Below are 12817 nucleotides of genomic sequence, written 5' to 3'. Positions count from 1 at the left end.
AGGCGACCGGGCACAGAGAAGCACCGGGCGCGCCCCCGCCCTTCCCGCCCGCTCACCTGCGCTCGGCCGCGCGCCGCTCCGCTCCGCTCCAACGTGCCGCTGTTTGCAGCGCCCGGCCAAACTCCCCGGCACGCGCCCTATCAGCGCGCGCCGCCCCACGGCTGCCCGCCCTCCATTGGCCGCGCGGGGCCGGAGCTCCCCGCCCGCCGTCTGTAAATAACCGCCCTCGCGCGCGTTCCTATTGGCTCGTGGCGGCCGCGCCTCTCGCGGCGGCCGTTGGCCGTGAGGTGAGGCGAGGTGGCGCCCGGTGGAGTACCGGCGCGGCCGTCCGCTGCAGCGGTTGTGAGGGAAGACCCTCTTTTTAGAGGGGACGTTTGTCCGTATTGTAAAACAAGAAGCACACCTGGGCTGGGGTCAGGCTGTGGGGTGAAAACACGGGGGTTTTGGCTATTTAACTGGGCGAAGTGGAACTGGTAGCCCAGCGCTGCTGAGGAGCAGAGGTCTGCTGCGCGCAGGGAGCTGTTTCAGGCTGTGAGGGACAGACATTGTGGGGTCAGGACGTGAGGGACGGTGTGGGGATCACAGAGTCGTAGAGGATCCCACGTTAGAGGGGACCATCAGTTCCAACCCACTGGCTGTGAGAGGGCAGTGTGAGGGATGGACTGAGCAAGTATGTGTGGCTGCAGGCTTGATTAGGAAAGAATTCGTGCATCCAGCTAGATGACTCCTATGTTAGAAACCTAGAAAGGATCCTCAGAGAGAAAACCTGGAGGAGAGCATTCTCCATGAATCAGAAACGCTGGGGCAGAGAAGAACTCTTGGATCTGGTGAAAGCAATGTGATGTGAATGAGAGGGAGGTTGGTAGAGCCTGATAGATTCTAGTTTTTACTATTGGCAATTTAATTTTTAGTCCCTTTCAAATAGAAATGATGCATTGAGGGCATGGTTTCTGAAGGAATGCAGCTGGGTTTTCCACCCTTGGATAAATTACCTGGCCCTTCCAGGCCACGTTTGGTCCCTGCTGAGAGCCACGAAGCTGCTGTGGAGAGGCATCGTTGTAGCAATTTGGGGTCCAGAAGTGGCTTAGGTCTGTGTTCATGGTGCCATGGCCTTTGAGGAAGGCAGCAGTTCTAGGATCACATTGAAGAGAGCTCTCATTCCCTCAGAGCCTTGGGTTTGTCTTTGCACCAAGGAGGGCTGGTTGCCTGTGGAGCAGGCAGCTTGGGGACACAGCGTTGCTGGCTTCACACCAACTCAAACAAAGGCAAGGAGAAATCAGTTCAAATCCTGGCACCATCTCTGCTGCTCGTTGTCAGTTCTCATTCTAATTCAGCTAGATGCACAAAAAAAAAAAGCCTGTGCAGCAATGGCACCCATCTCATCTCCATGGTCCATAGCACAGGTCCCTGTATGCACAGTTATGCAGCTGGGTTTCAAATCCCTCACATCATGCTCTGAAAGATCCAAATGTATAAAGACAAAAGCCCCATTTCACAGGGACACCCAGAATAACCAACAGGGTCTTGCTCATACAGGTACAGCAAGGAAACATTCAGCTTCCAGTTCTTTTTGCCATAACTACTGCCAAGAAATGTTTTCGGGGGTTTCGGAAATCATCTGGGCTGCCTCACTATAGACTTTGACATGCCCAGAAGATGACTGAGAAGTGCTGAGGACTGAGGATCCCCTAAAGACCTGTCTCCTTTAACATCAGTCACTCTAATGAAACAGTGACACCTGAAATAGTTTTAGCACCATCACCAGGGTCCGAAGGTTTCGCCTCAGGCAAAGGCTGCTAGCACTTGTCCCAGTGTAATAACTTGGGTAACAACCCTCTGTCACAAGCTGCTATTTCTCCCAGAAAACAAAACCCATGTGCCTCAGTTTCCTCTTTCACAACACATAAATGATTGCACTACAAAGCACCAATGACCAGTTCAAAGAGTTCCAGATAACATTTAACTGATGCTTCTACAGCTGTAACAAGGTTAAAATAAGGCTTTGGTATTCTGTTCGTTAATGGTTGGGTGTAGAGTGGTCAGTAATGAGTATTTCCCATACATCTTCTGGGTTCAAGGACTGGTGGTTAACCTGTCCCTGAGTTATAGTCACCCAAGGGTGACTTCACATTTTCCCAGGTATTTCACAGGTATGTTTGGTAATAAAGAGTTGAAGTCATAGTTTCTTTAAGAACTGCTTGGGTCACAGCTCTCTGTGATGCCGTAAAACAGTGCAGAGCTGTGCTTAGTACTGCCAGCTGGAGTGATCTTGGTTCACCACCACTGAGGAGCTGCTCGATTGACTTCATGGCTGCTATATTCAGAATCCACTTGGCCACTTTTGACTTTTATGCTTTCTAAAATTAGCCAATAAAGCAATTAGAAATAGATAACAGAAGGAGAGAGTACTTCACCAATGAAAGAGAAAGAAAATAGCGTGGCATGATTTGGAGCTGGCAGCAGCGAAAATGAGCTGTACCAACCTACTGCCACTGGGAGTATGACTGCAGGCACAGCTGCAGATGTCTAACGTAATGGCAGAGAGAGACCTTTCCCCACGCAGTACAATCTGGCCTGAGAATGTGTTAGGACAGAAGGAAATAAAACCATCATTGAGTGCTGGGAGGACATAAATGTTGCTGTCAATCCTGCACTTGTGTCAGCCAGAGGATATATCCAACTGAAAACTTCCACGTCAAGACAGGAAGAGAATGAGTGTAACCAGAAAATTCCAAGCTGGAGGACTGGGTTAAATATCAAAGGGAGTCCACTGTGCCAAAGAAGGAATGAGTGGGTCCAGAGATAGGAGAGATTGTATAGGAAAAAGGTCATCTCTTTTTCAGCGTTACGTGTTCTTAATTTGCATTGTTATGGTGTCTAGAAGCACCAGGTGGAAATCATGGCCTCATTGTGCTGGGAATTGTGTGCAAACATAATGATTAAATGTTGCCAGCTCTGCAGAGGCTGAAATATCAGTCCCCCTCTCTGCAGAATCACTAACCAGTATAATTATTGCAGAATAAGTTTTTCTGCAATCATTCTTCTGGAATATCTGTACCGTTTGATTTATTCTGGAGTAACCAAGCCTGAGGGGAAGAAAAGATACATTCGTTTTAGCTCCCACCTAGTGACTTTCACCAACAGTAATAACTGCTCAGAGGCAGAATCTGCACACTGTGTCTTCACTCAAATTCACTAATTGTTTGTGCCTCAGTTTCCTTTTTACATGGGGATAGTAACTGCACTGCTGGCTCACTCCGCTCACAGAACGACCGTGATAGGTGCAGGAGTGCTGCCCTGGGAGCACTGTACTGGCTGTGTCACACACAAGGGCTTGTTGGTCCTGTTAGTAATGATTAGAGATTAGCTGGAGAATATATATATTTTTTTCTTGTGTGTTTTCTGTCTGAAAAGGCTGCAGACAGCATTTCATTGTTTAAGAGTTACTTTACTATTAGCAGGTGGGTGCGGACAAGCAGCTTATGTTGCTGGAGGAATTAAAACTGCAGCATGGTGTCCTGCAGGAGTGACTGGGGAGTGAAAGCAAAGCTGAGGATCCCCAAAGACTGTGTATCTTAAAATGTGAGCAGGGAGATGGAAATAAACCCTCCTGTGATTTTTAAAGCAGTTCTGAGTCTATTGTGGATCCCCGCTCAGAGGTTGTGAATGGGATCTTTTAAAAAGAGCATTTTCCTAATTTCCTATTCTGTGTTTAATAATTCCAAGCTAAGATTTGAGGTTTAACGTTACAAGTGGCTTGACAGATTAAGGTGGCAGAAACAATCCCCTGCTCTACTTGCAGCGCTGCCTGCAGATTGACCTCGTGTAAGCGGGTGCAGAGGTTAACCTGAGCGCTCCTGCTTTGCTGACTCTCATCTTTGGCAGCTGAATTTTGCCAGGCAGGGCTGAGCTGCGGTCTGCCAGTCCCCTCTGCTGGCTGCGGCATGCTGAGGGCTGTGCTGCACTGCACGTCGCATGATGCCAGCACAGAAGATTAATACCCCTGGGCACAGCCTCATCTCTGTTCCACCGCTACAAGCACCTGGCACCTCTCTTATAGGACAGCAGCAGGAGAAAGAGTACCGGAAAAAGGAACCAACTGGGTAATCTTAAAAAAAAACTTTGAAACCAAGGCATTCTTCTCGGAGCAGATAAGCTCCCCACTGGGAATGTACAGCTAGATGTTAAATTTGCTGAGCTCATGGCCAAATTTAATGGCCTCTAAGTTCCATAGGAGCCACTGTGCCTGCTCCCACCCTGACATATCACAGCCATGGGCTCAGCATCCCAACAGCCTCTCTGCTGCACCCTGGATTGCTGGCAGATCCTGCAGTGCGGACAGGGGTTGCTCAGGGCGGTTTTGCAGCTGGATGCAAGGAGCTGAGAAGGGCAGCAGCAGCAGCGGGACTGGCACCGGGCAGCAGCTCCTGATGGCTTCCTGCCAGCCAGCCTGTCTGAGACGGAAACCCCAGTGAAAAGGCTGATAACAACCCGTGCTTGTGGCCAGAGGCCCAGCAGCCCTGCATGGGAGGGCAGAGCCCAGGGGAGTCCGCATGAAGTCCAACACGAAGGCTCTGTGCTCTTACACTCTTTGCAGCATTGCTCTGCATGCACAAACTCCCTGGTGCCGAGAAGCACTGCACACCCTGTGCCCTGCCTAGGGCAAGCATGGGCATTGCAAAAGGATGTAGTAGAAAAACTAAAGGTTTATTTATTTATTTTTTTAATAAAATACATTCTTACAAAATAACTCTTTCTCTCCCATGCTGAGGGACCGAGCATGGTTCTCACTGGCTCTCCTTTCACCCCCTCTCCTCAATCTGGATCTGCTCAAGGCTGCAGGGGCCTGGGATGCAGGACACCTCAGCACGGGTCCAGCACCCCACACAAGGCTGGTGGAGGTCCCGTGGGTGCCTTAGTGAGAGCAGGTCCCCGGTGGCCCGTGCAGGTGCCACCTGCTCCAGCGTTCCAGCAAGCCCTGTGCCCAGAATTCCCGTGAGTCGACACCGGACGCTGCTCCTGCTGCCTTGAAGCTGGTGATGGGGATGACGACTGCATTTTGGAAGAGGAGGAGGAAGAGGGTGCAGGTCTGTCAGGCAGTGTGGATGCTGGAGAGAAAGGGGCACAATGGTTTTGGGTGTCCTGTCCCCACAAGTGTTTTCCTTCCCAGGGCTACCCCTGAGACCCATCACCCCCCAACCTGGGGAAACCCTGCTCACCTCTCAGGGTGCGTTGTCCAGCTCCTTCTCTTTCTTATTTGACTTCGACTAGGAGTTAAACAAGAGAAAATGGTGATACTTTTACAAAGCTCTCCGCAAAGGAACATGCAGTTGGAGAGCACCGATTCCTAACACCCGGCATGTGAGATGAATTTGAGGGGATCTGTTTTCACATCCTATGAAAGGACATGGAACATTCCATGGTCATGGGGATGTTCTCAGAAAGTGATTTGGGAATGTCATTTTGGAGAGGATACAGGGTACCTCTCAGGACAGTGCTTGGGAGCTTCTGGATGTGCACACCCTCACTCACCCGCCCAAGGGAGGGACATGCCAATACTCACAGGCTCCTGTTCTGCATACTTGAACTTCTTCTGCTTGTAATAGTCCCGTCCTTGGAGAAAATGCAGCAGGAGCAGATCACAGAGGACAGAGGCCTTGAAGCAAATCATAGGCAGAGTTGGGGCTGCCCTCCAGCTCACCGTGCCCCCTATGCTTCCAACCCAGTTTGCCCTATGAACTGGGGTCACTTCTGCTTCTAAGTGCTGAAGAGCACACAGCCTCCAAAAGCCAGTTTAGAACATTTAGGACAGAAGTGTGCTGGGCCTGATACTGAGCAATTTAAGCCAGCAGAAATTAAGTGCTTTCCACTTAGGTACATGCAGCACACACCCCCTTAAGATCATGCAGAAGTTTTTGTGTCTTGCATCAGGATCAGGATCCCAGGACTCTCTGTAGGATGGCACTCCCCACAGCAGGAACAGGGGGCATGGTGTCACCTCCTTCCCCTGTGCCCACCCCCTGAGAGTCACAGCCCAGGGTAATGAAGCGATATGAGGGCTGGAAACATCCAAACTTACCACTCCAAAAATGCCAATCCCAGAGCCAATAGTGGTCATGGTGGGGATGATGTCAAATTTGCCCGCCTGCATAAAATGAGACAGAAGTGGTGTTGTGTGACAATGGGCTCACAAGAAAAGGATATGACAGCTCCAGGTAGGGCTTGGCTAAAGAACCTTGCAGAAATTCCAACTGCAGAGCTCACCACTGCTCAGAGAAACAAGAGCTGAGTAAGGACTGTTTTTAAGTGTATTGGTCAGAAAAAGATGATTGGTTTGGGTTTAGGCACACACATAGAAATTATTTTGCTTCCTATATTTGTAACTAAATGAAGAAGGGACACCCTTTAAATAGTACCAGTGAGAGCACCATGAAGAAAGTGCTTACCTTGCCGTTCACCAGGATGTCGAATCGGATCCCAAACACCTTGTACAGCGTCCTCTTTTCCATCCCATCTTCTCTGTAGTATTTGGCATATCTGTCCCATTAGATGAGGAATGTTAATGGTTCATTTGGGTGTCTACAACCCCCTGCGTCCCCATGGCACTGGGACATGGGGCAGGATCTTCTGCCATCCACTGGGTGCTGTGGGATCCCCAAAACCATCACCTCCAGCTTCTGCCTGTAGGAGGAGTGCCCTCACCTGAAATTGAAGCCTGGTGAAACGTTACTGTTGTCATTGTACAGGCCGTGGAACTGGTAAATCGGTTTGCAGTACCGGATAGGCCAGTCAAGGTCACAGTTCCAGTCGATGGTGATGCCCACCACACCGCCCTGCAGCCAAGAGAGTGGTCACTGGGGCTGCATTTATGACCAAGTCCGTACCCTCTTGTTCCTGATCATCATGCGAAGCCCAAGGAAGGATTTAGTGGTTGGCAGCTCTGCCCATGGCAGGGTGGTTGGTACTGGATGATCTTTGATGTCCCTTCCAACTCAGGCCATCCGATGATGCTGATTCTATGAGTAGTTCTGCAAAAGAGTGCTCTATGGCTCCTATGGAACAGCCTGTCCTTGTCTGATTTCGCCCATGAGCTTTGCCTCTGGTTTAATCTCACTGCATCAAAGCATTACATTTAATGGCTTAAATTTAAATTTAAATTAGAAAAAGGCTACATCCAAAGAGCTTCATCATCCGTAAGGGATTTTATTCTGGCTCTTCTGTGTAGCCCTGGGGAAAGCACATCCCTTGTCCCAGTGACACTAGCCCTGGTATCCCCTCTCCATGGCTGCAGGGTCAGCAGCAGAATCTTCCTTACCTTCACAGCCAGCATACTGAAATTTTGACCTGATTCCTTCACAACATATCCCAGCTCAAACATAGGGCACAAGGAGTCAGTGACCTTGTGGTACGTGCATTCCTTCAGGTACTGTGCGGTGACGCTCTCCACTATGTTGCGCCTGGGATTGAAGAAGAGCAAAAGGAAGTCTGAAGATCTGAATCATTATAATGGCAATGGAGCTCTAGAGGTGCCTGGTCCCACACATTGCTCCAGCTCATAGATAACATGTCCCACAGCGTCCATAGCAATTCTTTGCCATCTCCTCTAGAAGGGATGACGATGCCTTGCATGCCACTCAGCTCTGCTTTTTCTCCCCAAAATAGCCTTTCCATAAAGCCTCCTGATCCAGCTGGTTCCACAAGCGTCATGCTTTGGTCAGCCCCATCCCATCACTTCTGCTCAGCACTTAATTAGCAGCAGTGATCAAAGACAGGAAGTCACCTCATGACCCCAGCTGGCTGTGGCTGCCCTTGCTTCCCAGAATCTGCTGTCCCCTGCCATGTCCCACTCATGCAGCCCCGGTCACTGTCCCTGCAGAGTGGGGACATGACCAGCTTAGCGAGGAATTTCCCATGCTCAGCACAAATAGCTTCTCCTAATTTGCTTCAAATCAGATATGTGATCGGTGGCATCACAAATCCCTTTACATGTGTGCTGGCATGTGTCTGACCCCACATCCTGCTGCTCTGCATTTTTGAGGCAGCAGGCTTGTCGTGGTTGCTCACACCACACTGTCTCATGCGATGTTTTACTGCTTTCTTATGGGGAAAAACAGGGAGAAAGAAGGGAAGGGAAGGGAAGGGAAGGGAAGGGAAGGGAAGGGAAGGGAAGGGAAGGGAAGGGAAGGGAAGGGAAGGGAAGGGAAGGGAAGGGAAGGGAAGGGAAGGGAAGGGAAAGAGATTAATTTCAGCAACCTCCTTTCCTACAGCCACTGGCCAAGCTGGGACAGATGTGAAAGGGAAGTGTTCATCTCCACCAGCTCATCTATATGGATGTTGCAGTGAGACCATCCTGAGCAGGCTGGTGGGGGATGCCATCCTCTATGCAGGCAGATGCACCCATGGCTTCCCCTTAGGGCCATGGCCAAGCAGAAGTCCTCCCCCAGACCAGCCTTACCTGGACACCTTGAACTTGGGGAAGGTGATGCTGTTCTTGATGAAGATGGTGAACTTCTCCACTTCTGGCAACAGGGCAGGGCTGAAAAACACAAGTGTGGGCACATGTCCACAGCAAGGGGGAAAAGGACTCTGTGTGTGCTGGGAGGTGCTTCATGGTGGTCCATGGAGATGGGAAAATGAAGCTCACGGCAGGGCACGATGTTGCTGCAAGGGCAGAGAGAACAGAGCAGGGCCACAGGGCCATGTGCAGAGCCCAGGATTGCTCTGCTGACCCCAGCAGGGTGGGAAATAGGGCAGCAGCATCTCTGCTTACTTGGGGACGTGGTAGTCCACTTCAGCAGGGCACCAGCCGAAGATTTCGCAGGTCTTCATTGAAGAGTTGTAATTAACGCATTTGCCTGTCATGAGTCCTGTGGGATAGAGATAGCTGCTCACATCCCTGAACACTGGTGAACTCAGCTTAATGCTGGGATTTATGGGGTCTGACTGGAGTTCCAGCTCTGCCAGAGATGTCCAGAGCACCACATAATCAGTTCTTTGGGGCCTCTTTACAAAAAGCACAATTAATTGTGGCCAATTAGCTGCTAGAAAGCTATCAGTTTGGGGAAAACATCCAATTGCCTTGAATAGCTTTGTCAAGAAGGGTTTTTGCAGCTCAGCCATCACTTGGAAGAGGAAAGCAGGACCAGCCTCAGTGGGACCCTCTCCCAGGATGCTGCACCACAGCAGCAGGTGTACCACAGTACCTTGCCCCTGGCGGTTGTATGTCCCCTCACTGCAGTCGCTGTCCTGTCTGCAGAGACCAGCATCTGGCAGCTGTTTGGAGAAAGGCACTGAGCATTGTGTCCCAGCCTCATATCCATGCTTTCTGTCTGTTTGTCCCATCCTGGGGACAGAACTCATTCACACACCTCTTCCCAGCCAAGGCCATCCAAAGTAAGCAGGGAAAAGAAGAGGATTTTTTTTTTTTTCAGTTCCTCACTGTCAAAATTACTTCCTCAGTGCCACCACCACAACCCCCCAAGTTACAGAAGCTGTGACCACTGAAGGAAGCAGGTGTGTTTACCTCAGGGCAGGTTCCTTGTTTCTGTCCAGGGGTGATAATGAAGTTGGTCATCACCACAAAAGAACTGTCCCCCTGCAGAGACACAGCCAAGGAACTGATGAGTAGCAGTTTTTTGGCGGTTCCTTTATGGAGGAACGTGTCCTGCTGGCACAGGAGACACCAAAACCACCAGGGCCTGGCTGGGCTGGTGGCTTCTTGCTCCTCAAATATGGGTTCTCCTTGAGGTGCTGTGGTGTCACCAGCCCCAGAGATGGTATAAGACCCTTTCTTCCAAAGGTGCTCATCTGGAGGTATTGTAGGAGCTTTGATCCTTGGTTAAGTGGCATCAAGCATGCCCCATCAACACTTGTGGGCCCCAGGCATGGGATGCTCCCACATGTGCTATGTGGGCAGGGGGTTATTGTGGGAGCCTCCTGCTTTGCACCATGGAAAGCCCATGTGTTGCATGGGAAAATTCCTGGTTGGGGTGACAGCAGCCCCTCCTGCCCCCTTACCTGGGGTGGGAAGACATAATCCACCACATCCCAGATGTGTGGACCCAAGCTGCTCTCGTTGGTCATTGTCAGGCCCTTGAGTTTCACTGACACAGAGCTGACGATGCTGTCCTGTGTCTGGTAGCCCTTCTCATAGAGGAAAACCCACCTGTATGGGGAAAGGCAACTGGGTGAGGATGGCAGTGTGGGCACACAAGGCACCCTGGGACAGGACAGGATGAGGGACATCATGGGGGATGAGGGCAGATGCCACAAGCACATCTCTGTGGCCCAGGTACCATCACCAGGGGGGGATATTTCCCAAATTTCCTCTTGCTGGAGCTCACCTACTCTGTGCTCAAGGCATATGCTGTAGCTGCAGGACTCGACCCTTGCCTCAGGCTCATTTCATTTGGGATGTGCGATGCATTTTGTGGCTGCAGGCACACAAAGGCACGTGGAGCAGGATTTGTAGGCATTTGGGATCGAAGCCTACGGTGGGTTTGTAGCAAAGGCTGCAGGATGCCTGCATCTCCCAGCTGATGGCTGGGGCCAGCTCCTGGCACTTTTTAACCCAGGGCATAAACAAGCTGCCACTGGATTCACTCTGACTCGGGAGACTATAAACACGGGCAGGCGACCATTCTGGGTAGCATTCCCGGCACTAAAAAAGGAGCGGTCTGGTTTTCGTTCTCGCCTGGAGCTCTGCCCTGCAGCTGCCGGCCCTTCTGGGGACATCATGGGGATGATGCTTTCCGGTGTGCCCTGAGACAAGGGAGCAGCATCCAAGGATGGAAGCAGAAATCATGCAATGCTGAAGAACTCTCTTTTTTCACCCTAAACTGTACTGGGTTGTACAATTTATATTGGGCATCTTCTAGCTGTGGGCTGGGAGCTGGGCAGCCCTCCGTTTGCCTCCATCCTGCATGCACACAGGGGCTGGAGGGACCCACTGTCTTCTCAAACAAGGGGAAGAGCCATCAAGCATGGAGCTGCAGGAAATGCCAGACCTTCCTCTGTGCTCACGTCCTTTCTGATAGCATTACAACAGCACCGTGCCAGCATCTTCCTGTGTCCCTAGGCATCACTTCCCCCACTGCTGGCATTTTGTTCTCTCCCCACTGCCTGGCCCACTTTTAGCTGGGTTACTTAAGTTGCGGTTCCTTAGGAAATCCTGCGGCGAGCAACCGCCCACCCCTGCGTGTTCGCCATTTGCCTGCAGTTTGGGCTGAGGTCCTGGTAAGCCAGGCAGGAATGAATTGGGGTTTCACCCCACAAAGGGCAGCCCTGGGGTGCTCCTCCCAAATTCCAGGGACAGTGGAGAGAGACTGCTCCCGGGGCACTCAGGCCTTGCTCTGAGCTCCATGTCCAATAAACACTCACTTTTCCCCCAGTTCTTACTCTACTTTTCCCACTGTGCCATGCCTCCTCTGCCTATACAAACCTCTCACAAGGATTCTTCCTGGCCACAGATGCTGCTTTCCAGCCCATTAGTGCACAGCACTGATTCCTGCATCATTCCCAACTCTTGTGCCCCGTAACACTGCACCTCGTGCTGGCAGATCCACATTGCAGAAAAGATCTTGATGGTTGGAGCCAGCTCTGAGCAGCCTTACCAGGCCCGGGGCACCTGAGAATGTGTCCCCACTTAATTCCAGCCCACCTGCCCCCTTCTGTGCCCTGCTTTTAAGCTGCTCTTAGGGCTGCCTCCTACAAGCAAAGGAAAACAGGGCCCTGGAGTGTGGCCTCCAGCAGCCAGGGAGGGCAGAGGGAAATTTATGGTCCTGTCTGCAGCCACTTGGGGCTCACAAATCACCGCGCTGGCCCCAGCTGCTTCTCATCTCATATTAAGGAAAATAAAAATAACAACAGAATCTCAGGCCGGCAGCCAGCAGCTGGAGCAGAGCAGAGGGAGGCTCAGCAAGCACCGGGGCTGGGCAGGGCTCGTGGCTCTGCACCGCTGGGATGGGAAGGATGTGGGGAGCAGCCCCACAGCACGGGGTGACCACAACATGGGAATGCGATGCCATCACCATTAACCCCCCCCATGTTGGGATATGGAGGTGATGGGAACCTCCTTCCTCTCTCCGTTCCTAGTTCTCATTTAGGAAAGCAAGCTCACCCTATGATGTATGCCAGGACGACGAGCTGGATCAGCCGGAAGGTCAGTCCCACCTTCTTGTTCCGCACCAGTACCATGCGGGGGGTGTCGTACTCGAAGAGGAACGTGGACAGCTTGTCCATGCATCGCTGCCCCACGGCCATGCCGGGGCTGTGCTGCTGGCCCCAGTGCTTGCCACCGCCACGCGGCTTGGGCTGTGCCCGCCGTCACTCCTCTGTTTGCAGAGGGATTAAAATAAAAATAAATAGAATGATAAGGATAAAAAAAAAAATGCTATCGGTGGTGCTCTGTGCTCAGCCGGGCTGTCAGGCTTCCTCCTCTGCACAGAGATGGGTTTTCCTCTTCCTATAAGTACAGGGCTGGGTGCAGCTGTGCCCTACATGGTGCGGGGGTGGGACGGGTGCTGGAGCTCTTCCTGGGGCCGGGGGGGGCTCGGGGGCAGCGGGGATCAGAGGCAGTCCAGAGTTTGGTGCCAATGGTCCCTGGGGTGGATATGAGCTGTGGGTCTCCCACTCTTGTCCCTAACCTATATCCCACTCCATGTCCCAAAGGCCACCTCTGACCCCATGTCACCATGCTAGATGGGGGCACAGGAGCCCCAGCCCAGCACTGGGCACTCAGCCACGGGACCCCAGCCTGGCTCCCTTCCACAGCTCAGCTGCCCCACTGGGGATTGGCTGCAACCCAGCACTTGCACGG

General features: G+C 51.8%; 2 protein-coding genes across 12 annotated transcripts in view; both read right to left on the bottom strand.

Moving 5' to 3' along the window:
• Positions 1-90, bottom strand: part of CAMKK1 (calcium/calmodulin dependent protein kinase kinase 1) — an 86216-nt gene extending 86126 nt beyond the window's left edge. For all 10 annotated transcript variants that reach the window (XM_046902556.1, XM_046902563.1, XM_040650600.2 and 7 more), the window contains exon 1: positions 57-90. The gene's annotated coding sequence lies outside the window, so the exon portion shown is untranslated. The remainder of the gene's footprint in view (positions 1-56) is intronic.
• A 4596-nt stretch (positions 91-4686) lies between these two features.
• P2RX1 (purinergic receptor P2X 1) lies at positions 4687-12441 on the bottom strand. 2 transcript variants are annotated; one of them, NM_204519.2, is made up of 13 exons: positions 12119-12441; positions 10018-10165; positions 9524-9595; positions 9204-9273; positions 8771-8867; positions 8456-8536; positions 7316-7457; positions 6703-6833; positions 6447-6537; positions 6080-6145; positions 5564-5656; positions 5220-5267; positions 4687-5108 (listed from the first exon to the last, which is right to left on the bottom strand). In NM_204519.2, the coding sequence occupies exons 1-12, from the start codon at positions 12259-12261 to the stop codon at positions 5223-5225; spliced, it is 1179 nt and encodes a 392-aa protein (NP_989850.1). In that variant the 5' UTR covers positions 12262-12441; the 3' UTR covers positions 4687-5108; positions 5220-5222. The 2 variants fall into 2 exon arrangements, with proteins under 2 accessions (NP_989850.1, XP_040505943.1); XM_040650009.2 differs by having other exon boundaries at positions 4687-5052.
• Between the last annotated feature and the right edge of the window lie 376 nt (positions 12442-12817).

The sequence above is a fragment of the Gallus gallus genome, chromosome 19 (assembly GCF_016699485.2).
Source record: "Gallus gallus isolate bGalGal1 chromosome 19, bGalGal1.mat.broiler.GRCg7b, whole genome shotgun sequence".
Taxonomy (NCBI): Eukaryota; Metazoa; Chordata; class Aves; order Galliformes; family Phasianidae; genus Gallus; species Gallus gallus.
This window is presented reverse-complemented; position numbering and strand designations above follow the sequence as displayed.